We start from the raw sequence: 26,956 nt of genomic DNA on the forward strand, positions 1-26,956 counted from the left end.
AGTTCCCAAGAACTATTTCCCAAGATGCTAGTGACCTGCTTGAACGTCTGCTACATAAGAACCCAGGGATGCGCTTGGGAAGTGGACCAGGTGATGTGAGAGAGATCCAGTCACACCACTTCTATGAAGCTATCAATTGGAAAAATGTCGAGGAAAAGAAGGTTGGAATCTATCATTATAATTCTTAATATTTTCCTATACCTGCAGGAACTTTCTTAGAGTAGAAATAACTTGGTTCTCTTGTCAAATTTATGATCATGTCAAAATTCTGGATTAGTTTGTAAATACTGTCAACGTTCCCCAGGTAACACCTCCATTTAAACCTCAAGTAGCAGGCGAGACTGATACCAGTAACTTTAATAGGGACTTCACCGGAGAGCTTGTGCACCTGACTCCACCTGATCACAAGTATTACCCCGGTGTTACAGTTGAAGACTCTGAGTCCCTGGTAAGTGCGCCTTCTGTATCAAACAAACTCTTTTAACTTAAAAAACAATTAAGATAAAGTAATGGAGAAAGAGGAAGAATTGACAAGGTAATAATGATTAAAAAAAATCTTTTAAAGGGGCAGAGGTGATAGTGCACTGTATAGAGTGATGCTGAAAATGGCATTTAAATGCCGACAAGTTGATGATTAAGCCACGTGTGCAACTGTTGGGTATCTTTATTGTTGACACGATTCGCTGCTTCCGTCACATAGAGGCAGCAAATGTACCAATGAAATGAAAATGTAATCAGTTCATCAACCTTGTAGAGACTGTACTTCTGGTTGTCAGTCTCTCAGTCAGGAGAAGAGTTCAGCTCTATAGTCTGCGACGATATCTTTCCAGACTATGCAGTTTGGAAAAAAGTATGGAAATTGAGTGGCTAGTACTGTCCAGACTCTGCTCCCATTCTTAGAGTTGTTTGTCAGCATTGCAAACCCTCTTGAAGTTGCCACAGAAATCTGAAATAATCTTGTCCGTAATTCTCAGGGGGCTACATTTATGCCCCTCGTTTCTTTCCTCCAAGTCTGCCAGAGAGTTAATCTTGCAGAGCAATAATGTAGGCAGGCTCATATCAGAGACCTCTTCAAGGGATGCTCCTTGACGTGGCAAAGAGGCTCTTGGTCTAAGGAATTAAACCTTTTGATCCTCAGATCGAACCTAAGTACCCCCCAGTCCTCCCTTCCCTATCCCATCCTCTCCATGCCCCCCTTTTTTCCCCGTTTCCTCCCCCCTCCTAACCCTCTCCTTTCCCTGTCCCATTTGTAGTCTCTGAGGTACTTCCCTCTGGCATTATGGTTTCTAGGTAGGGGGTGGTGTGCTGGGGATCATCCCACTCCATGGAGTCCCTCGGGGATTGTGTAGTTTGCCATGTAATCTGGACTGTATGGAGGCACCTTGCTCCCTTCCTGGATTTTCGAGAAGTGGGCAGGTTGCCCTGCAGATGATGGGTGCATCTCCAGAGGCTGCCTGTCGGTTCTGGGAGGTGACAGCCGAAGGTGGTATGCTTTGTGGTGGGTTTCCAACCACCCTTTCTTTTGTCCATCGAGGTGGCTCAGTAGATGTGAGGTTGCTATCCCAGAGCGCTGGTTTACTGACGTGAAGGGTAGGGTATGGCACAGGATCCACGCTGCATCTGCACTGCTCGTGGGCTCGATGCCCTCTCGAAAGAGGGGACGAATTTATGGCCCTGTCATGCCTTGTAGTGACTGTCCCTCCATTGTCCCTCCTTTTTTTCTTCTATCTTTTTTCTTTAATAAGAAAGAAGCAACACTATCATGGAGTCTTCGTTCTGTGATAACCCTCCTCCTCCCAGGCCCCTTTCTATTCCCACATCCTGTTCTGACCCAGCTTCAATATTGTACCATTCTCTAGACTCTTCCCATACCCTTTTTCTTTCTGCTGGTGATGCTTCATCACCTGCTCCAGGTGTTGAGGCACCATCCATTTCTGTTAATGCCTCTGCATCTCGCAAGCCTTTAACAATGCATCCAGCTTCCCCGAATACGGTACGATGGTTTTTGGATTGCCCATCTCCCTCAGGTCACACCGCCCTTGGTACTACTACTACTAAACGTTTCAGACCACCTACTGACTACAGTTCTTCGATGTCTGCCCAAAAACGACCTGTGCGACACCCACTTCATTTGTGCACCGTGTCTACAAGTATGCAGTGAACTAAATTCTTTTCCCTACAACCGACATCTCCAACTGATTATCTTTCTGATCATAGTATTGGTAAAGCTCTTCTACGACACGTTGGCTAAAATTCATTCTTTCACGCTCTTTGAAACAGTGTGCGCATCATTACAGTCCAGAATGCAGAACAAACTCATGCTCTTTCTCACTTTACTTCCAATGATAGCATTCCAATCGCAGTTCACAAGCACGCTACTCTCAATTCTTGCAGTGGTACAGTGGTTTTACCGTGTACCATTATACAGAGTGATTTTCTGTCTTGCAGTGATTATATTTCAGAGCAAGTAGCCCTTCAGGACCTTCCTATTCTCAAAATGGATACATAGGCCCTGCCCGCTTGCAGGTGGAGGCGCTTTTCCAGTAACATCGTCCGCCTAACCTCTGACTGCCATGAACCCCCGTCCTCCGTTTATATTGCAGACCATCGCCTAGATGTCCATAAAGTAGTCCCTACTCTCAAACAGTGTTGTAATTGTTGGTGCTTCAGACACCCTGCTAATTACTGCAGATCTACAGTGGAGTGCCCGGTCTGAAGTACCACAGATCATGCCGATACATCTTGCAGTCTTCCTCCCTCTTATCTCAATTGCAATGAATCTCATCCTTCTTTTTCACTCCATTGTCAAGTCTATCGTAATGAACGAGAAATCCGTTATATTAAGGAGAGTGATGGCCTTATGCTATGGCTGTTTCTCAGCTCTGCCTTCAGGGAAATCTTTCTTGTGTTCCTTATTTTCGAGTAGCTTGGAGACCTCCAACACTGACGGTCCTCCTGCCCACCAGCTCCTCAGCTATCATATCTTCCAGGGTCACCCCTATTTCTAATTCTTTTGTGGTTTTACTCTCAAACTCCTACCTCTTCCTACCTTTGACTCCTTCATCTTGCTCGCTAGTTTCTCAGTCTGCGAGACCTTGCAAGCCTACACCTTTTTTGCGCCTATCACCTGTGAAGCTGAATCTATCTTCTACCTCAGTACCTATTTTTCACCCCCTTTCTAACTCGTACACGAAAGTGGAGATTCACCCCCCTCGTGTAGTCCCCTCTTCTGTTCCCTCCCCTAGTCTTCTTCCCTATTTACCTTTCAACCTCCTTCCTCTCCTTTTCCTCTACATGACACTTCTGCCCCCACCAGTGCATCTCTCCAGGTTCATACTCCCCTCCCCTCTCAGACCTCTTTGGTTCCCTCCATAGTCTTCCCGATCTCTGCTTGCTCTACCTCACCCCGTCTCTGAAATCATGGTATCGGCATCTTCTTTATCCACTGAGACACTTGACGCTGTCTCCAACTATATTGCTGAGACTAAACCATCGATGGACACTGACGCGCCTCCATCTACCCCTTCTTTTTTACGACCCTTGCAACAATCTTTTCCTTTCGATTCCTTCTTGCTTACACACTTACCATTGCCCCCACACATTGACTTCACTGACCATAATAGCCCATAGATTTTTACTGCTTCTTATTGTTGGCAGACCTGTCGTGGTAAGTAATGTCTTATTTACAATGGAATATTCGTGGCCTCGGGTAATCAAGGAGAGCTCCAAGTGTTGCTCTCCCAGTTTTCCCCAATATGTGTGTTGGGCTACAAGAGCCCAAAATTCGTTCAGATATTATTCGTCCTGTTTTGGTCTATGTGCTGTTACATTCTCCTTATCCCTTTCTTGATGAATCACTTAATGAAAGCACACCTCTTAGGCCCGTTGGTATACTGTATCATCAAATTGTTGTTCGTTCTCTGCTGCATTGTACCGCAGCTCGTATTTATTTACACAGATGGTATACAGTTTTCTCTTTCCCCGTCCTGTGCATTCTGGATCTCGGATATTGACTTTTTGATCTCTTCTTTACCGCCACCCATCTTGTTAGGTGATTTTAACTCTCACCATCATCTGTGAGGAGGGTCCCACTGTGACTCATGGTGGTCAGTTGGGGAGACTTCTTGTTTCTCATTCTCTTCATGCTTTAAATACGGGTGCTCCTACTCATTTTGATTCACACTCAATCTCTCTCTCGCATTGATCTTTCTATCTGTTCCTTGTCAATTGCACATAATTATGCTTGATCTGTTCTCCCAGATTTACATGAGTGATCACTTCCCTATTCTTCTTACTTGTACTACGTATTCCCGACCACCTCGTAGCCCTCGTTGGCAATATGCACTAGCGAACTGGGACTTGTACTCTCACCTTACTGCCTTTTGTGGAGACCCTCTTTCGTCCTCTGTTGATGAAATGGTGCACGAGTTTTCAACCTTCGTTTTCACTGCAGCATCACGTTTTATTCCTCAAACCTCAGGCAGGCATTCTCAGACATGCTTGCCTTGGTGGTCTCCTGCGTGTGCTCATGCAGTGCGTTTGAAATGTGCTGCATGGGGTTGTTATCTATATAATCAGACCTCAGATCGTCTTATGGATTTTAAGTGGGCAAGGGCAGTTGCTCGCCACGTCATATGCAACGCTAAACTCACTTGTTGGCAAGACTACGTGTCTACTATTATCTCGCCTTCCCCTATGTGTGCTGTTTGGAAGAAGGTACGGAAGTTATTTGGCAAGTACACTCCAGACCCAGCCCCCCGTTTCGCGGGTTGCTGGTGTTAGTGTTGCAGAACCTCTTGAAGTTGCCATGGAAATCGGGAACTATCTTGTCCGTGTCTCCCAAGGGCTTCATCTTTGTCCTTCATTTCTTGCATCTAAGTCTACCAAGGAGCAATTGCCCTTCGATTTCTCCTCTAATGGAATGAAGCCGTATAATGTACCTTTCACTTTCCTAAAACTAGAGTCCATGCTTTCCACTTGCCAGTCATCGGCAGCTGGACCTGATGATATTCATGTCAATATGCCACAATATCTGCAGTTCTTTTACGTCTTTTCAATCTTATTTGGGCACGAGGGGTTCTCCCTCAACAATGCAAATCTGCCATTGTACTACAGTTTCGCAAACAGGCACCTCGGGGCTTGATACCTCTCGCTATCGTCCTAAGCTGATGGAACGATTGGTGAATAGACTTATGATATGATTCTTGGAGACTCACAATAGTCTTTCCCCTCACCAGTATGGCTTTCGCAAGGGCTGCTCTACTTTGGACCCCTTGCTCCACATAGATACATAATGTGCGAAATGCCGTTGCAAACAAACACTCCGTCCTAGCCTTTGCGGTAATCTACCAACCTTCTTTGCTGCTTTCGAGTCCATGTTGCCTCGCTTTCTTCAGACTTTGTTCAAGCCAAGTGAGTCCCATCCCATGTTTGGTCGACTTTTCTATAGCTAACTCAGGCTCTGACTGTCTCCTGGTAGCAGCCTCCCTTAAGGATGCGATTGACCGAAATTCCCATTGGACCACTTCTCGTGGCTTTAATTTTTCTAGTACAAAAACCCATTTCATTACCTTCACCAGAAGTCCTCTTATCCCAGATATTCCACTGTATTTACACTGCTCACATATTCCAGAATGCGATAGGGTCAAGATTCTTAGCCTTGTCTTCGATCGCCGGTTGACATAGAAACCTCACATTTCATTTTTGTAGGTAGCTTGCCATGGTCGGCTGTATCTCCTTAAAATTCTTGCACATCATTCATGGGGAGCAGATCACTGAACTCTCTTCCATTTGCATTCTATTCTAATCTAGCCGGATTATGGTGACCAAGTCTATTCTGCGGCTTCTCCTACAGCTCTTTCATCATCAAGGTCTACGTTCATGCCTTGGTGCCTTTCGTTCATCCCCTGTTGAAAGTCTGAATGCAGAGGCGAATATTAATTCCTTAGCTGATCGTCGTGATGCTCAGTGTCTTCGATGCTTCGTACGTGCTCAAGATCGTGTTTCTTCTATGTATAGGCTGGTCTCAGACGTTAGTAGAATCTGTTTGTTTGTTCGGCGCCCCTGCCTTCTCTGACCATATTCTCTTCGTCTTCACTCACTCCGGTCTTCCTTCCATTTGCCTTCCTTGTATGTTCATATAGCGTCTGCCTTTTTCCTTCCCCCTTGGGAAGTTCCGACGGCTCGTGTCTATTCTCCCCTACTTCCATGGCCCAAAGCTCTCCTGCCTACGATTGCTTCTCGCTCTTTTTCTCGATCACTTCCGATCAGATGCTCATGTCATCGCTGTTTATACAGATGTTCTAAATCTTCCGATGGTGTTGGGTTCGTAGCAGTATTCCCTGACGATGTTGTCCGAGGTCATTTGTTAGACTCGGCTAGTATTTTTACTGCCTAGTTGTATGCCATCCTCAGCGCTTCTTCATATTACATATATATCGCCTTCGTCGTTTGTCATCATTTCAGACTCCCTCATCGCTTAGCAAGCCATTAAACAATTTGATTCCCCTTATCCATTAGTCCATATTCAACTGTTATTGCACCGTGTGGCTAACAAAAACAAAGACGTCGTTTTCTGTTGTGTCCCTGGACACGTTGATGTATAGGGTAATGAATACGCGGATGCTGCTGCGCAGTCAGTGGTGCATGATATTCCTATGGGGGTATTCTGTTCAGAGATTACTTTCCAGTCATCTCGGCCTGTCTTTGCAGCTGTTGGCAACAGCGGTAGTCGGACATACACCATAACAAATTGCACTCTATTAAACCACTTTTAGGTTTGTGGCCATCATCTTGCCACCGTTGCCGTACTCGGAAGACTGCTCTTTCCCGGCTTCGCATTGACCATAATCGCTTTACCAATGGGTTTCTCATGGAACGACACCTTATTCCTCTCTGTGAGGTCTGTCGGGTCCCTGTTTCGGTTCTTCACTTTGTTAGTTGCCCGGTTTATGAGCGAGCTCGCAGGATTTACTTCTAACGACACCACCGCCCTACCACTCTTACCTTATCTTCCTTTCTTGCAGGCGGTCCTGCCTTTAACTTAAAATCACTTTGACTTTTTGTCAGCAGCTGCCTTACTGTATGAACTTTGGCACAGCCCTTCCAGCCCTTTTTTCCCTTCACCTCTGATTCCCTCAACCTAGCTGTTTAGCACTTTCTTTGATTATAGTAATAGCGTAAGATGTGGCTAAAGGTACGCCTCTCGACTCCATTTACATAATATATTTGCAATACAAGATGAATGGAAAGGCTCAATCTCCCCTTCCGACTGAGGTCAGTGGTCAAGTGCGGTCATACCTGCCAAGCTCTTGGGAGTTAGCGTGGGCTGTTACCCATACCATGGCTTGTTGTAGTGCTTTAGAATCCCAGGTTCATGTGTTGAAGGAGATTCTACTTCTTCAGGAGGAAAATACGAAGCTGAAGCTTCGCATAGATGAGTTTGGGAGCGAGTGTGAGAAGGATTTAGCTGGTAAGGTAGGAATGGTCACCAGCAGTGAGAGTGGCAGCCTCTAAGTGGCAAGTGGTTCACAGTTCAGGAAGAAGGAAGATGAGGAGAGTTGATAGAAAAGATGTGAAGGTAGGAAATCGATTCTCTGTTCTCCAAGACGAGTGTACTTCAGTGGTTAGTGAGGTTGAAGGTACCACTGATTCCCCTGCTAATCAAGGTAAGAATATTTTAATAGTAGGCGATTCTCAGGTAAGATATATGGACCGTGCATTTTGTAACAAAGTTCAGACAGTGTGTGTGTCTTCCTGGAGCTGGTGTTGGCGACATAGTCAGCAGGTTGGATAATATTATGGTAGGTAATGGGAACAAGCCCATTATCTGTCTTAGTGCTTGGGGTAATGACATTGGAAAGGGCAGGAGAGAGGAGCTGCTGGATAAGTGCAGGTCAGCCATAGAAGTAGGTCTAAGGGAGGGATCCCAGTTATATGTAGCATCTTGCCTAGAAAGGGAGTGGGCAATGAATGGATGTCTAGGGCAATTGGTATAAATCGCTGGCTAGACAGGTACTGCAAGGAGCTTGCAATCCCATTCATTGATAATTGGGACCTTTTCTTTGGCAAATGTGATATGTATGCAAGGGATGGGGTTCATCTCTCTAGGGATGGAGTGGTTGCATTAGCCAATTCAATTGAGAGGGTAATTGATGACTTGTCTAGGAATTTAAACTGATAGATTATAGAGGTATGGGTGTTTGTGGGAAACAATCAGGCTGCATCATTAGGGTTAAAAACAGCAGTTATTACCGGGATACCTCAGGGATATGTTTAAAAGACAATATTAAAAATAGAATTGCTAGTAATGGCAAATCAATTGATCAACAGAGATAGTAGAGGGCAACGAGTGACTAGCTCCCTGAAGGTTTACTATACAAATAGTAGGAGTCTAAGAAATAAGATAGAAGAGCTAAAATTACTTGCAAGTTCAGGTAATATATATATTATTGGTATAACAGAGACCTGGTTCAACCTGAAAGAGAGAGAAATGCCTTCTGAATGCAACATACAGGGTTACAAACTATTCCACACTGATAGGGTCAACAGGAAGGGTGGTGATGTGGCGATGTATGTCAGAGAAAATTTAAATTGTTGTCTTAGACATGATATAAGATTAGAAACATCGAACACAGAATCGGTTTCGCTACAGTTTCTCGAGGGACGTGACAAATTAATTTTGGGTGTGATTTATAGGCCCCCCAAACCTTGATAGGGAGGGCAGTAAGCTGTTACGGGACGAAATTCATAAGGCCTCTAGATATGAAAATGTCGTGATAATAGGAGATTTTAACTTTAGACAAATTGATTGGAACAATATGACAGGAAATCTTGAGTCTAGTGACTTTCTTGATACGGTTCAGGATTGCTTTTTAGAACAAGTTGTGACAGAACTAACTAGAGGAAACAATCTGCTTGACTTGGTTCTTGCCAACAAAGATTCACTAAATAATCTTGAGGTTAATGATGAGCTTGGGGAAAGTGATCACAAATCACTTAGTTTCAATATATCATGGAATTACCCAGATAACTGCAATCGAATCTCTGTCCCAGATTTTCGCTTGGCCGACTTCATGGGGCTGAAAAATTACTTGGGTGGGCTAAATTGGGATGTCCTGACTATCGGTCAGGTAGGTGATCTTGGTTGCCAATATGACGTTTTTCAGAGCATAGTTCTAGCTGCCCAGACAACTTTTGTTCCGAGTAGGGAAATTAGATCTAACAAAAATGATCCCAAATGGATGAACAATAGAATAAAACATCTCACTGGTCAAAAGAGAGGCATATAAAGGCGTATCAAAAGAGAGGATGGGCAGTTAAGAAATCAATATATTCAATTAAAGAGAAAAATAAAAAAAGGAATAAGAAAAGCAAAAAGGGATTATGAGGCTAAAGTCGCAAGGGATTCAAAGACTAACCCAAAAGGGTTCTTTCAGGTATACAGAAGTAAGATTAGGGACAAGATTGGCCCACTTAAGAGTAACTCTGGTCAGATCACTGACAGTGATAAGGATATGCGTGAAATTCTAAATACCTACTTCCTCTGTTTTCACCCAGGAAAATACTAGCGATATTCCTGAAATAATGATGATAAACTATGTACGATAGGGGTAACTAGTGACATGGTCCTCAGACAAATAGAGAAACTAAAACCTAACAAATCCCCAGGCCCTGATGAACCGTTTGCAAGGGTGTTAAAGGAATGTAAAGAGGAACTTAGCATACCTTTGGCTAATCTTTTTAACATATCACTACAAACTGACATAGTGCCTGATAAGTGGAAAATGGCAAATGTAATTCCTATTTACAAGGCAGGTGACAGGTCCTTGGCTTCGAACTATAGACCAATAAGCCTTACCTCCATAGTGGGAAAATTTATGGAATCAATAATTGCCAAAGCAATTCGTAGCCATCTTGACAGGCACAGATTGATTAATGATTCTCAACACAGTTTTACAAGGACAGGAAAGCCCCGCTCCTGTCTTATGAATTTACTAACTTTTTTCACTAAGGTGTTTGAGAAGGTAGATCATGGTAATGAATATAATATTGTGTATATGGACTTCAGTAAGGCTTTCGATAGAGTTCCACACCAGAGGCTATTGAGGAAACTTAGGGCACACGGAATAGGAGGAGAATTTTTTTCCTGGGTAGAGGCATGGCTGACAAATACAGCAGCGAGTTTGCATAAATGGGGAGAAATCAGAATGGGGGCACGTCACAAGCTGCGTTCCTCAGGTGTCAGTGTTGGGCCCGTTGTTGTTCACAATTTGCATAAACGACATAGATGAGGGAATAAATAGCGACATAAGCAAATTTGCTGATGACACCAAAATAGGCCGTCCAATTCATTCTAATGAGGACAGAGCACTCCAGGATGATTTGAATAGACTGATGCAATGGTCAGAGAAGTGGCAGATGCAGTTTAATATTGACAAATGCAAAGTTCTAAATGTTGGACAGTTAAATAACCATGCCACATATAAACTAAATAATGTAGATCTTAATACTACCGACTGCAAAAAGGATTTAGTTCTGGTTAGCAGTAATCTAAAACCAAGACAACAGTGTATTAGTGTTCGCAATAAAGCTAACAAAATTCTTGGCTTCATATCTAGAAGTATAAATAATAGAAGTCCTCAGGCTGTTCTTCAACTCTATATATCCTTGGTTAGGCCTCATTTAGACTATGCTGCTCAGTTCTGGTCACTGTATTACAGAATGGATATAAATGCTCTGGAAAACGTACAAAGGAGGATGACAAAGTTGATCCCATGTATCAGAAATCTTCCCTATGAGGATAGACTGAGGGCCCTGAATCTGCACTCTCTCGAAAGGCGTAGAATTAGGGGGGATATGATCGAGGTGTATAAATGGAAAACAGGAATAAATAAAGGGGATGTAAATAGTGTGCTGAAAATTTCCAGCCAAGACAAGACTCGCAGCAATGGTTTCAAGTTGGAAAAAAATTCAGATTCAGGAAGGATATAGGAAAGTACTGGTTTGGTAATAGAGTTGTGGATAAGTGGAACAAGCTCCCGAGTACAGTTATTGAGGCTAAAACGTTGTGTAGTTTTAAAAATAGGTTAGATAAATACATGAGTGGGTGTGAGTGGGTGTGAGTTAGACCTGACTAGCTTTGCTGCTGGGCCTCTTCAAGGGGGGCTCCTTGGTGTGGTGAAGAGGCTCTTGGTCTGAGGAATTAGACCTATCGGTCTTCTTCCTCAGACCGAACCTAATTACCCCCCAATCTCCCCTCCCCTATCCCATCCTCCCCATCCTCCCCTTCTTCCTTTCCTCCTCCTCCTCCCCACCCCTCCCTTTTGCCCTTCCTCTTTTTGTCCTTTGGGATTTCTCCCACAGGCGCGCTAGTTCCTAGGTAGGGGAAAGGATACCGGGGTCCATCCCATTCCGTTGAGGTTCTTAGCGGTGGCGTAGTTTGCCGTGGAATCTGGATTGCCTGGGGATGTCCCGATCCCTCTCCAGTATCCCGGAGTAGCTTTGGGTGTCTTTCGGGCGACGAGTGTATCTCTGGAAGCCACCTTTCGGATTCCGGGGGTGGTGGCTGAAGGAGGTATGCTTTGTGGCGGATATCCAGCCGCCCTCTCTTTTGTCCACCGAGGTAGCTCGGCAGATGTGAGGTTGCTATCCCGGATTGTTAGTTTACTAGCATGATGGGTAGGGTATGGCACGGGTTCCATGCTGCATCTGCGCTACTTGCAGTGCTGAGGTCCTCTTGGGCGCGGAGGGAGATTTCTGGCCCTTTCATTCCTCCTAGGAACTATCCCTCCCCGGTCCCCCCATTTTTATTCTTTTTTTTCTTTTTATTTTCTTTTCTTCTTTCTTTTTTTTCTTAAAAACAAAAAGAAAGAAGTAACCTAACCATGGCAGCCCTAGTCCATGAACCTGGTACCCCCGGGCCCCTTCCTGATACCGCACCCCGTTCTGACCCCGCCTCGTCTTTGGACCACTCTTCAGACATTCCTCATGCCTCTGTACCTATTGCCGGTGCTGTTTCCTCACCCGCTTCAGGTACTGAGGCCTCGACTGACTCCTTCGATTTATCGGACCTTCGCTCTCCTCTGACTATGCTTCCGGCCTCTCCCTCTACGGTGCGGCAATTTTCAAATCGCCGACCCGTTCCACGTCGGACCAACTCTGGTCCCACGCCTAAACGCCAACGACAATTACCTGCTGATGATACTTCTCCACCTTCTCGTTCTTCTCAGAAACAATCGACACGTCCTTCACTACCTTTCCACGCTCAGTTTCAGACTGAACAATGGACTAAATTCTTCACTTTACGACCAACTTCCTCTACTGCCTATCTTTCTGACCATAGTATTGGCAAGGCACTCCTACGCCATGTTGGTAAAGATATTTCTTTTCATGCTCGTAAGAGCGGTACCTGGAGTTTACCTGGAGAGAGTTCCGGGGGTCAACGCCCCCGCGGCCCGGTCTGAGACCAGGCCTCCTGGTGGATCAGAGCCTGATCAACCAGGCTGTTGCTGCTGGCTGCACGCAAACCAACATACGAGCCACAGCCCGGCTGATCCGGAACTGACTTTAGGTGCTTGTCCAGTGCCAGCTTGAAGACTGCCAGGGGTCTGTTGGTAATCCCCCTTATGTGTGCTGGGAGGCAGTTGAACAGTCTCGGGCCCCTGACACTTATTGTATGGTCTCTTAACGTGCTAGTGACACCCCTGCTTTTCATTGGGGGGATGGTGCATCGTCTGCCAAGTCTTTTGCTTTCGTAGTGGGTGATTTTCGTGTGCAAGTTCGGTACTAGTCCCTCTAGGATTTTCCAGGTGTATATAATCATGTATCTTTCCCTCCTGCGTTCCAGGGAATACAGGTTTAGGAACCTCAAGCGCTCCCAATAATTGAGGTGTTTTATCTCCGTTATGCGTGCCGTGAAAGTTCTCTGTACATTTTCTAGGTCGGCAATTTCACCTGCCTTGAAAGGTGCTGTTAGTGTGCAGCAATATTCCAGCCTAGATAGAACAAGTGACCTGAAGAGTGTCATCATGGGCTTGGCCTCCCTAGTTTTGAAGGTTCTCATTATCCATCCTGTCATTTTTCTAGCAGATGCGATTGATACAGTGTTATGGTCCTTGAAGGTGAGATCCTCCGACATGATCACTCCCAGGTCTTTGACGTTGGTGTTTTGCTCTATTTTGTGGCCAGAATTTGTTTTGTACTCTGATGAAGATTTAATTTCCTCATGTTTACCATATCTGAGTAATTGAAATTTCTCATCGTTGAACTTCATATTGTTTTCTGCAGCCCACTGAAAGATTTGGTTGATGTCTGCCTGGAGCTTTGCAGTGTCTGCAATGGAAGACACTGTCATGCAGATTCGGGTGTCATCTGCAAAGGAAGACACGGTGCTGTGGCTGACATCCTTGTCTATGTCGGATATAAGGATGAGGAACAAGATGGGAGCGAGTACTGTGCCTTGTGGAACAGAGCTTTTCACCGTAGCTGCCTCGGACTTTACTCTGTTGACGACTACTCTCTGTGTTCTGTTAGTGAGGAAATTATAGATCCATCGACCGACTTTTCCTGTTATTCCTTTAGCACGCATTTTGTGCGCTATTACGCCATGGTCACACTTGTCGAAGGCTTTTGCAAAGTCTGTATATATTACATCTGCATTCTTTTTGTCTTCTAGTGCATTTAGGACCTTGTCGTAGTGGTCCAATAGTTGAGACAGACAGGAGCGACCTGTTCTAAACCCATGTTGCCCTGGGTTGTGTAACTGATGGGTTTCTAGATGCGTGGTGATCTTGCTTCTTAGGACCCTTTCAAAGATTTTTATGATATGGGATGTTAGTGCTATTGGTCTGTAGTTCTTTGCTGTTGCTTTACTGCCCCCTTTGTGGAGTGGGGCTATGTCTGTTGTTTTTAGTAACTGTGGGACGATCCCCGTGTCCATGCTCCCTCTCCATACGTGCATCATTACCGTACAGAATGCTACCCAGGCTCATGAGCTCTCTCGTCTTTCCCATATCGATACTGTTCCTGTCACTCTTGAAAAACATCATTCCCTCAATTCTTGTAGTGGTACCGTCATTCTGCCCCATACCATAGTTCAACAAAATTTCCAGACATGTGGCACTGACATTCTAGAACAGCTGGAACTCCAAGATCTCCCAATCCTCAAGGTAGACACTTACGTTCTTCCTGCCCGTGGGCGGAGACGATACCCTAGCAATGTGGCTCGTTTAACTTTTGACAGCCGAGAACTCCCATCCTCAGTTTATATAGCAGGACATCGGTTACAAGTTCGAAAGGTGTTCCCTACACCACAACAGTGTAGAAATTGCTGGCGATTTGGCCATCCAGCGAAATATTGCAGATCTATCGCCGAATGCCCAGTCTGTGGTGCCGATGACCATTCTAATATGTCTTGCAATCGATCTCCCTCTTGCCTTAACTGTCATGAGGCTCACCCTTCGTACTCTCGCCGTTGTCAGGTCTATTTAAACGAGCGGGAAATCCGTTACCTCAAAGAGACAGAAGGTCTCCCTTAAGCCATGGCAGTTTCTCATCTCCGCCTCCAAGGGAGACTCCCACGTGTTTCTTATTCCCATGTTTCAAAACGTCCCCCCACTTCTGGTATCCCATCTTCTACACCCACCTCTGTGGTTACCTCTCCCATAATCACTCCTGTATCTAATCCTTTTGCTGTCCTCGGCTCAAACGTCCCTACTTCAACGCCTCAGTCTAATCTCGCTTCTTCGAGTTCTCTCTCACAAGCCTCAGTATCGACGAGACCTGGTACGACACCTCCTCCCAATCGTCCCTCTACTTCTCAAAAGTCAAAAAAAGGTTCGTTAGCACCTCCTACCCATCTTCCACCTCCTCATTTTACCCTCCCTGTCTCTGTCCCTGGTTCTTCCCCTCTCACTGGCTCAGTTACAAGTGTAGAGGTTCACCCTCCTCCTCGTACTGTACCTTCCTCCCCTGTTCCCTCCCAAGTTTTTTCCTCTTCTGCCACCTCCCAGGTTCCTGCCTCTTCTGTCCCCTGCCACGCTTCTCCAGTTCCCTCCACCCTTTCGCCCCCCCCCCTACCTTGGTACAGTCCAATACAGTTCCAATCTTTACTCATCCTCCCCCACCCATTCCCAATATTGTCTCCCATACGACATCTCTGAATTCCGAAACACTTGAAGCAATCTCTGAATATATTGCAGAGAGCAAACCATCAATGGACACTGATCCACCTTCCGCTCTTTCTCTCTCCTCTGCTCCATCTGCGCAACTCCTTTCTTCACAGCGCACCGTTCCTTCGCTGCTTGAACGTTTTCCACTGCCTCCGCATGTGGACTTTTCTAACCCTTCTGGTCCGTAGGAACCCTTACCTGCGGATTTCAAGTATCTTTATCATTGCCAATCATGGCCTATTTACAGTGGAATATACGCGGCCTCAGGGGTAATCGGGGTGAGCTTCAGATGTTACTCTCACAGTTTGCCCCTGTTGGTGTTTGCTTACAGGAACCAAAATTACACTCTGCTGTTATTTCTCACATCTCAGGCTATAATTTATTGTATTCTTCAGATCCTTTTCCTGATGGGACCTTTAATGAAAGTGCCCTTCTTCTCCGCACTGATATTCCGTACCATCAGCTATTTGTTCATACTTCGCTGCATTACACAGCAGCCCGTATCCACTTACATAGGTGGTATACGCTCTGTTCTTTATATCTCTCTCCTTCTCGGGCATTATCTATTCCGGATTTTGCCTTCCTTGTTTCGTCATTACCGCCACCGATTCTGTTACTTGGTGATTTTAATGCCCACCATTTCCTCTGGGGGGGGTCTCACTGTGATTCCCGTGGAATTCAGTTAGAGGCTTTTCTTGCCACCCACCCCCTCCATGTTTTAAATACAGGTACTCGCACCCATTTTGATCCTCGGACTCATACTCTCTCTTGCATCGATCTCTCAGTCTGCTCTTCCTCCGCCGCATTAGACTTCACTTGGTCTGTTCTCCCGGACTTACATGACAGTGATCATTTCCCAATCATTCTTACTTCCCCTTCATATTCGCCACCTCTTCGCACCCCACGCTGGCAATTTAATCGGGCAAATTGGAACCTTTACTCACACCTAACTGTTTTTAAAGAGGTTCCTTCTTCGTCCTCTATCGATGAGCTTTTACACCTCTTCTCGTCCTCCGTTTTCACCGCAGCTTCTCGTTCTATACCCCAAACTTCGGGCAGGAATTCTCAGAAATGCGTGCCTTGGTGGTCTCCTGCTTGTGCTCGTGCAGTACGTTTGAAACGCGCTGCATGGGGCAGGTACCGGTACAATAGAACCACAGAGCGACTCCTTGATTTTAAACAGAAGCGTGTGATCGCTCGCCGTGTCATCCGTGATGCTAAATGCACTTGCTGGCGAGATTATGTCTCCACCATCACCTCTGCTTCCTCTATGAGTGCAGTCTGGAAAAAAGTACGAAAACTGAGTGGTAAATATTCTCCTGACCCGGCTCCGGTTCTGCGGGTTGCCGGTGTTGATATAGCAAACCCACTAGATGTTGCCAATGAAATTGGCAATCATCTGGTCCGTATTTCTCAGGGACTCCATCTATGGCCCTCATTTCTTTCCTCAAAGTCTGCCAGAGAGTTAGCACCCTTGGACTTTTCTTCTCTCAGAGAAGAACAGTATAATGTGCCTTTTACACTTCAAGAACTGGAGGCAACACTCTCAGCTTGTCGATCATCGGCAGCTGGGCCCGACGACATTCATATTCGTATGCTACAACATTTACATCAGTCAGCCCTTGCAGTCCTATTACGCCTTTACAATCTTATTTGGTCACAAGGAGTTCTTCCACAGCTGTGGAAATCCGCCATTGTTCTCCCTTTCCGCAAACCAGGCACTACGGGACATGAAACCTCCCACTATCGTCCCATTGCTCTTACCAGTGCAGTTTCCAAAGTAATGGAACGCCTAGTAAATAGACGTTTAGTGTGGTATTTAGAGACACACAACAGTCTCTCCACTCGTCAGTATGGCTTTCGTAAGGGACGTTCTACCATAGACCCCTTATTATGCTTGGATACGTATGTTCGTAATGCCTTTGCGAATAACCACTCAGTTATTGCCATATTTTTTGACCTTGAGAAGGCATATGACACAACTTGGAGGTATAATATTTTAGCCCAAGCCCACTCCTTAGGCCTTCGAGGCAATCTACCATCCTTCCTTAAGAACTTTTTAACTGACAGGCATTTCCGTGTTCGGGTTAATAATGTGCTCTCCCCGGACTTTATCCAAGCTGAAGGTGTCCCCCAGGGATGTGTTCTGAGCACAACACTTTTTCTCCTTGCTATTAATGATTTGGCCTCTAGTCTTCCATCAAATATTTGGTCATCACTCTATGTTGATGACTTCGCTATTGCCTGTGCAGGCGCTGACTGTCACCTCATTACAGTTTCTCTCCAACATGCAGTCGACCGTGTTTCCAATTGGGCCACCACACGTGGGTTTAAATTTTCCAGCACTAAAACCCACCAAATCACTTTCACTAGACGCTCTGTCATCTCCGATCATCCTTTGTACCTCTATGGCTCCCGTATCCCTGAACGTGATACAGTCAAGTTTCTGGGCCTCCTCTTTGATCGTAGGTTATCCTGGAAACCTCACATTACCTCTCTGAAGGCAACTTGTCACAGCCGGCTGAACCTTCTTAAAACTCTTGCTCATCTTTCATGGGGAGCTGATTGTCGAACCCTCCTTCGCCTACATTCCACCCTTATTTTATCGAAACTTGATTATGGTGACCAGATCTATTCAGCGGCATCTCCTGCTACTCTCTCTAGCCTTAACCCCATTCATCACCAAGGATTACGTTTATGCCTTGGTGCTTTTCGCTCTTCCCCTGTCGAGAGCCTCTATGCAGAAGCGAACGTTCCATCCTTATCCAATCGCCGTGATGCCCATTGCCTGCACTACTATGTACGCTCTCATGATTTCCACAATCCTTCCATTTATAGAATGGTCACTGATATTAGTAGACATTCTTTATTTGTTCGCCGCCCCTGTTTACTCCATCCCTTCTCTCTTCGCCTTCATTCGCTCTTGTCTTCTCTTCAACTACCACCTTTCTATGTACATGTAGCATCTCACTTTTCCCTACCCCCCTGGGAATTTCCAGCTGTTCGAGTCTGTTCTTTCTCCCTCCCTTGCTCGAAAGCCCAACTGTCTACGGTCACTTCCCGCTCTCTTTTTCTTGACCACTTTCACTCTCATTCTCATGCCATTGCTGTGTACACAGATGGCTCTAAGTCTTCTGACGGCGTAGGATTCGCAGCAGTGTTTCCGGACAGCGTCGTACAAGGGCATTTACTGTCTTCGGCTAGTATTTTTACTGCTGAATTATATGCCATCCTTACAGCACTTATCCGTATTGCATCTATGCCTGTGTCATCATTTGTGGTTGTCTCAGACTCCCTTAGTGCTTTACAGGCTATACAAAAATTTGATACACCTCACCCCTTAGTCCTCCGTATCCAACTTTGGCTACGCCGCATCTTTACCAAGCATAAAGATATTGTTTTTTGTTGGGTCCCTGGTCATGTTGACGTACAGGGCAATGAACAGGCAGACACTGCTGCGCGGTCAGCAGTACATGACCTACCAGTTTCTTAGAGGTATTCCATTTACGGGCTATTTTACTGCAATATCTTCCCACCTTCACACCCGTTGGCAACAAAGTTGGTCTACTATGCTCGGCAACAAACTTCAATCTATTAAACCGAGTATAGGTTACTGGCCGTCTTCTTATCACCAGTGTCGAGGTTGGGAGACTACTCTCTCCCGTCTTCGCATTGGCCATACTCGTCTTACTCATGGATATCTCATGGAGAGGCGTCTTGCTCCTCTCTGTGAGAATTGCCAAGCTCCATTATCAGTCAACCACATTCTGTTGGACTGCCCACTTTATCAACGAGCACACAGAATTTACCTCTGTCGTCGTATTCGCTCCGCTGCTCTCTTTACCTTCCCTTCTCGCTGATGGACCCACCTTTCATCCGGACTCTCTCATTGACTTTTTGACAACAACTGACTTACTTCACAAATTCTGATACCTTCAGCCCTTTCTACTTCAATCTCTTGCTACCCTCTACCCCCGTACTATCCCCTGCCCCACTTGTTTTCTGTAACCTGCTGATCATCCCCCCTCCCTTCTGCCATCCAATTCCCTTGCTTCCTTCCCTACCCTGCAGCGCTGTATAGCCCTTGTGGCTTAGCGCTTCTTTTTGATTATAATAATAATAATTTGCTGCTGGGTCTGGTACAGTGCTCCATCCTTGAGTGGGGATGATCGGACTGGGTGGGTCATTGGGATAATCCTAGGTGGGGGGTCATTGGTCTAATCCGGGGGTGGACATGGACCTGCTCCGCGTGGGTCAGTAGGCCTGTTGCAGTGTTCCTTCTTTCTTATGTTCTTATAGGACGTCAGCTCACAGAATGAGGGACCGGGAATCGCTCCTCGGCACGGTTGCAACGTTGAACATGTTTCCTAACACTTTTTCTGCTCACCTAGTAGCAAGCAGGTACCTCGGTGTTAGTCTACTACTGTGGATCGCATGCTGGAGAAGAAAAGATAACAGGACCCAAGTGGAAGAAATGTCTGGCAGTCCCTGGTGACTATCAAAATGGTATACAATACCGACAGGTTGGTAGGTAAGACACATAGGCAACAGTTAGGCAACTTTATTCCGAAACGTTTCTTCTACACAGTAGGCTTCTTCAGTCGAATACAGAAAGCATGCAGGAAAAGTAGAGATGTGAAGACGATGTAATCAGTCCATCACCCTTAAAGTCGTAGATTTGAGGTTGTCAGTCCCTCAGCCTGGAAAAGTTCAGTTCCATAGTCTGGAACTATCTGAAACTCGAGCGACAGTGCGGAGAATTAAATACTGTCGGAAGGGGAGGTGCAGAGTAGTAGTGAGAGGTCACGTCCCTCTGATCAAACAATTCTTACTTGAAAAAGTTGTCCAAGGCGTTTTCTGTACCAAGATGCCATTGTGTTGCAGTGTCTGACAGAGTGAATATAAAAATGGTATACAATACCGACAGGTTGGCAGGTAAGACACATAGGCAACAGTTAGGCAACTTTATTCCTTTGATCTGAGAGGGACGTGACCTCTCAGTGGCTGCATTCTCACTACTACTACTATGCACCTTCCCTTCCGACTGAGTTTCAGATAGTTCCAGACTATGGAACTGAACTTCTCCATGCTGAGGGACTGACAACCTCAAATCTACGACTTCAAGGGTGATGGACTGATTACATCGTCTTCACATCTCTACTGTTCCTGCCTACTATCTGCATTCGACTGAAGAAGCCTACTGTGTAGGCGAAACGTTTCGGAATAAAGTTGTCTAACTGTTGCCTATGTTTCTTACCTACCAGCCCCTGCTGACGCAATAGGCGACTAGGCTCATGGTTATAAATCCGAACAAAATCTAATCTTAAGATCAAGTTTCCGGTAAATGTACTGTGGAATACTGAAATAGAATGTGTGTATAACTGGAGTATACCTGGAGAGAGTTCCAGGGATCAACGGCCCTGGTTTGTGACCAGGCCTCGTGGTAGATCAAGGCCTGATCAACCAGTCTGTTACTGTTGGCCGCATGCAACTCGACGTACGAACCTCAGCCCGAAGCTGGTCAGGTACTGACTTGAGGTGCCTGTCCAGCACTTTCTTGAAGACAGCCAGGGGTCTATTGGTAAATCCCCATATGTATGCTGGGAGGCAGTTGAGCAGTCTTGGGCCCCTGACACTTAGTGTTGTTTCTTATCGTGCTAGTGGCGCCCCTGCTTTTCATTGGAGGGATGTTGCATCGTTTACCGAGTCTCTTGCTTTCATAGGGAGTGATTTTCGTGGGCGTGTTTGGTACTGATCCCTCTAGGATTTTAAGAACATAAGAACGAAGGAACACTGCAGAAGGCCTACTGGCCCATGCGAGGCAGGTCCAAGTCTCCTACCGGCTTAAGCCAATGCACCCAACCTAGTCAGGTCAGGTCACATTGACTTAAGGGATGAACACGGCAACCGACCTGGTAGCACAAGCTATCAGGTCCAACTCACACCCACCCACATCCACTCATGTATTTATCCAACCTATTTTTAAAGCTACACAACGTTCTGGCCTCTATAACTGTACTTGGGAGTTTGTTCCACTCATCCACAACTCTATTACCAAACCAGTACTTTCCTATATCCTTTCTGAATCTGAATTTTTCCAACTTAAAACCATTGCTGCGAGTCCTGTCTAGGCTAGATATTTTCAGCACACTATTTACATCCCCTTTATTTATTCCTGTCTTCCATTTATACACCTCAATCATATCCCCCCTAATTCTACGTCTTTCTAGAGAGTGCAGATTCAGGGCCCTTAGTCTATCCTCATAGGGAAGGTTTCTGATACATGGGATCAACTTTGTCATCCTCATTTGTACATTTTCCAGAGCATTTATATCCATTCTGTAATACGGTGACCAAAACTGTGCAGCATAATCTAAATGAGGCCTAACCAAGGATGTATAGAGTTGAAGAACAACCTGAGGACTCCTATTATTTATGCTTCTTGATATGAAGCCAAGGATTCTATTAGCTTTATTGCGAACACTTATGCACTGTTGTCTTGGTTTCAGATTACTGCTAACCAGAACTCCTAAATCTTTTTCCCAATCCGTAATATTAAGATCTACATTATTTAGTTTATATGTGGCATGGTTATTGTCCTGTCCAACATTTAGAACTTTGCATTTGTCTATATTAAACTGCATCTGCCACTTCTCCGACCACTGCATCAGTCTATTCAAATCTTCCTGGAGTGCTCGAATGTCCTCGTCAGAATGAATTCGACGGCCTATTTTGGTGTCATCGGCAAACTTACTGATGTCGCTCTTTATGCCCTCATCTATGTCGTTTATGTAGATTGTGAACAGCAGGGGGCCCAACACTGACCCCTGTGGAACACCGCTCGTGACGCTTCCCCACTCTGATTTCTCCCCATTTATGCAAACACTCTGCTGCCTATTTGTCAACCATGCCTCTATCCAGGAAAAAATTTCTCCTCCTATTCCATGTGCCTTAATTTTCCTCAATAGTTTCTGATGTGGGACCCTGTCGAAAGCCTTACTGAAGTCCATATACACAATATCATATTCATTACCATGATCTACCTCCTCAAATACCTTAGTGAAAAAAGTTAATAAATTCGTAAGGCAGGAACGCCCCTTTGTAAAACCATGCTGAGATTCGTTGATTAATTTATGCTTTTCAAGGTGGCTACGAACTGCCTCGGCAATTATTGATTCCATAAATTTTCTCACTATGGAGGTTAGGCTTATTGGTCTATAGTTCGAAGCTAAGGACCTGTCACCTGCTTTGAAAATAGGTATCACATTTGCCATTTTCCACTTATCTGGCACCATGCCAGTTTGTAGTGAAATGTTGAAAAGATTAGCCAAAGGTTTGCTAAGCTCCTCTACATTCCTTTAGAACTCTTGCATACAGTTCATCAGGGCCTGGGGATTTGTTAGGTTTTAATTTATCTATTTGCCTAAGGACCATGTCACTTGTGACCCTAATCGTGCACAGTTTATTATCGTCCTGTTCTACATAATTTATCATTACTGGAATATCGCTGGTATCCTCCTGTGTAAAAACTGAGAGGAAGTATGTGTTAAAAATTCTACACATTTCCTTATCACTGTCAGTGAGCTGACCCGAGGAACTTTTGAGTGGGCCTATCTTGTCCCTGATCTTTCTTCTGTATACCTGAAAGAATCCTTTTGGGTTAGTCTTCGATTCTCTTGCAACTTTAACCTCATAATCTCTCTTTGCTTTTCTAATTCCCTTTTTTATTTCTCTTTAACTGAATATATCGATTTCTTAATTGCTCTCTCCTCTTTTGATTTGCCTATATATGCCTCTTTTGACCAATCAGATATTTTAATCTATTGTTCATCCATTTAGGATCATTTTTGTTTGATCTGATTTCCCTATTTGGAACATAATTTGACTGAGCAGCTAGAACTATGCCCGGGAAAGCATCATATCGGCAACCATCACCATCTACCTGACCCTTAGTCAGGTCATTCCAGTTCAGCCCACCTAAGTAATTTTTCAGTCCTATGAAATCAGCCAAGCGAAAGTCAGGGACGGAGACTTGATTGCCATTATTAGGGGAATTCCATGATATATTAAAACCGAGTGATTTGTGATCACTTTCCCCAAGCTCATCATTAACCTCAAGATTATTAATTAGTGTTTCCCTACTGGCAAGAACCAAGTCAAGGAGGTTATTTCCTCTAGTTGGCTCTGTCACAAACTGTGTTTTAAAAAACAATCCTGGATCGTATCAAGAAAGTCACCTGACTCTAAATTTCCTGTCAAATTGCTCCAGTCAATCTGTCTATAGTTGAAATCTCCCATTAGCACAACATTTTCGTATGTAGATGCCTTACGAATTTCGTCCCATAGAAGTTTACTGCACTCCCTATCAAGATTTGGGGCCCTGTAAATCACACCCAAAATTAGTTTTTCTCGGCCCTCGAGAAGCTGTAACCAAACAGATTCAGTGGCTGACGCTTCTACTTTTATATCTTGTCTAACACAACAATTTAAATTGTCTCTGACATACATCGCTACTCCACCACCCTTACTGTTGACCCTGTCAGTGTGGAATAATTTATAGCCTTGTATGTGACATTCAGAGGGCATCTCTCTATCTTTCAGATTGAGCCAGGTCTCTGTTATAGCAATAATATCTGTTTCCTGCACTTGCAATTAATCTTACCTCATCTATCTTATTTCTTACACTCCTGCTATTAGTATAGTAAACCTTAAGGGAGCTAGTCCCTTGCTGTCCTCTGCTGTCCCCCTTTGTTTGCTGACCCGATCTATTGCCTTTATACCTTCATGCTGAATACCTTTTATACATTTACTGATTTCAACCCTAGTGTTGCAACCTGCTTGTTTCCCACACACACCCATACCTCTATTTCTATCAGTTTAAAATCATAGGCATTTCACCAATGGCCTTCTCAATTGAGTTTGCAAGTGCTACCACCCCAGCCCCAGAGCGATGTACCCCATCCCTTGCATACATATCATGTTTGCCATAAAAGTTGTTCCAGTTGTCAATGAATGGGATTGCAAGTTCCTTGCAGTATCTGTCTAGCCAGCAATTTACACCAATTGCCCTAGACAACCATTCATTTCCTACTCCCCTTCTAGGCAATATGCTACATATGATTGGGACCCCTCCCTTAGACTTAATGAAATCTATAGCTGACCTGTACTTACCTAGCAGCTCTTCTCTCCTACCCTTCCCAATATCATTTCCACCAGCACTGAGACAAATAATGGGCTTGTTCCCATTACCTGACATATTATCCAGCCTGTTAACTATTTCCCCAACACCAGCTCCAGGGAAGCACACACTATCTCTCATCTTCTTATTCCTATTACAAAAAGCACGGTCAATATATCTTACCTGAGAGTCACCAACCACAAGAATCGCTTACCTCTGTTAGCAGGGGCAGTAGTACCCTTACCTTCACTGGCCACTGACATTCATCCTGAAGAACAGAGAAGCGATTTCCTACCTTCAGATCTTCACTCTTAACTTTCCTTATTCTGATTCTCCTCCCATTACTGGTTACCACTCGCCACTTGTAGCAGGTGCTGGACTGCACCTCACTGCTGGTAGCCGTTGCTACCTCCCCACCTACAGCCTCCTCACAGCGAGAGAGAGACTGCACCTCGCTGCTAGAAGCCTCATTCCCCACAACTCCAGCCACCTCACACTCTTTCCCAGACCCATTGAGGTGGACCTTCAGCCTCCTAATCTCCTCCTGGAGAAGGAAGATCTCCTCCTTCAACTCTCCAACCTCAATTTTTAAAACACTGCAGAAGCAAACCATGCTTTGTAACCGTCCACGCTAATCCTCGAAGCAGCTCAGGGTCTGTGACCTCACGTCACGACTGACCACTGAACACTCATTTTCCATGTATATATAATCATGTATCTCTCCCACCTGTATTCTAGGTAGTACAGGTTTAGGAACGTCAAGCATTCCCAATAACTGAGGTATTTTATCTCAGTTGTGTGCGCCATGAAGGTCCTTTGTACATTTTCTAGGTCAGCAATTTCACCTGCCTTGAAAGGTGCTCTTAGTGTGCAGCAATATTCCAGCCTAGATAGAAGAGTGTCATCATGGGCTTGGCATCCCTAGTTTTGAAGGTTTTCATTATCGATCCTATCATTTTTCTAGCAGATGCTATTGATACAATGTTATGGTCTTTGAAGGTGAGATCCTCTGACATGATCACTCTCGGGTATTTTACGTTAGTTTTTCGCTCTATTGTGTGGTTGGAATTTGTTTTACATTCCGATGTAATCTTAATTTCCTCACGTTTTCCATATCGGAGTAATTGAAAAATCTCATCGCTGAACTTCATATTGTTTTCTGTGGCCCATTTAAAAATTTGGTTGATGTCCGCTTGGAGGACACTCGAGCAAATTCGAGTGTCATCTGCAAAGGAAGACACGGCGCTGTGGCTTGTACCCCTGTCTGATATGAGGATGAGGAACAAGATGGGAGCGAGTAGTGTGCCTTGTGGAACAGCTTTTCACCGCAGCCGCCTCACACTTTACTCTGTTTACTACTACTCTTTGTGTTCTGTTTATTAGGAAATTGTGTGTGTGTGTGTGTGTGTGTGTGTGTGTGTGTGTGTGTGTTTACATATTTAGTTTGTCATTGATGCTGCCCAAAATTATTGATGTGTGTGGAAGGTACTCGGATTTCATGCTCCCCAATATTGTGTGTATTAGCCGAGCCTCCTTTTTTCACAATTTATTTTGAGAGAACTCTACCTATACTCACATATGTACAGTACATTAATTTTATTTTATTGGGAATAATGTCTTATGTTTTCTTTACAGACTTTCAACAAATTTTCTTATCAAGACCTTTCGTCAAATCTTGGCAGCTCAACAACATCAAGTCTGCATTCTCTAGGTTTTGCTGAGAAAGGCTGAAAATTAATTTACTAACAAATGAACTTTTTGAATTTAATGTAAAAATGTATATTTCAGCACTTCAAACCCACTGTACGCGTACAGTGAGATACTAGATGAAGTATATAGTCTAGTTACAGGGTGATTCTTGTTATTATTTAAAATTTCCATTATTAAAATTTCGTTCTTTTGTACTGCTGTTAATTGTTGATAAATTCAGTTAATACATTATATTTAGTATTTTATTAGCTGCAGATTTTTTTTCTTTTTCTTACAGATAATCTTTTTTAAGCTATATTATTCATCATTTAGTTTCTTTTGTACATATCACTTGGTTTAGCTTTCATTTATAAAAAGTAATATACCTGCTCCACATGGAAGTTCCAGTGGTAAGTCCACGAGAATAATATAATAATAATAATAATAATCTTTATTTACTACAAGTACATGTACATGGTATACAGTCCTACCTGACAACAATGACATACTACTACATAGAAAGCCACTTGTTATGCTGAGCATCTCGGGCAAATTAGGTCAGTGTCCCAGGATGCGACCCACACCAGTCGACTAACATCCAGGTATCCATTTTACTGATGGGTGAACATAGACAACAGGTGGAAAGAAACACGCCCAATGTTTCTACTCTGGCTGGAAGGTGAGAGTGATGCAACAAGACATTGTTATGACATTTATAAGGCCTGAAAAGTCTGACAGATTCATAAGTAATGTGACATTGAATGATATAATGGAAGACATTGTTAGTTGTGACCTATCCAAAGACATCCAGTGTAAGGAGGATAATGTTAATTGTAATGGAGGTGCTAAAATGTTAAATCTTAGTAGAGGTCTAAAATATTCTAGTCCTAATCGTGGTACTAATATATATTACAATAAC

At 44.4% G+C, this 26,956-nt stretch overlaps 1 protein-coding gene across 1 annotated transcript; it reads left to right on the forward strand.

The window, feature by feature from the left end:
- LOC128702841 (RAC serine/threonine-protein kinase-like) lies at nucleotides 1-26,956 on the forward strand. The gene is made up of 3 exons (XM_053797269.2): nucleotides 1-161; nucleotides 305-448; nucleotides 25,984-26,956. The coding sequence occupies exons 1-3, from the start codon at nucleotides 69-71 to the stop codon at nucleotides 26,077-26,079; spliced, it is 333 nt and encodes a 110-aa protein (XP_053653244.1). The 5' UTR covers nucleotides 1-68; the 3' UTR covers nucleotides 26,080-26,956.

Source organism: Cherax quadricarinatus, chromosome 82 (genome assembly GCF_038502225.1).
Source record: "Cherax quadricarinatus isolate ZL_2023a chromosome 82, ASM3850222v1, whole genome shotgun sequence".
Lineage (NCBI taxonomy): Eukaryota > Metazoa > Arthropoda > Malacostraca > Decapoda > Parastacidae > Cherax > Cherax quadricarinatus.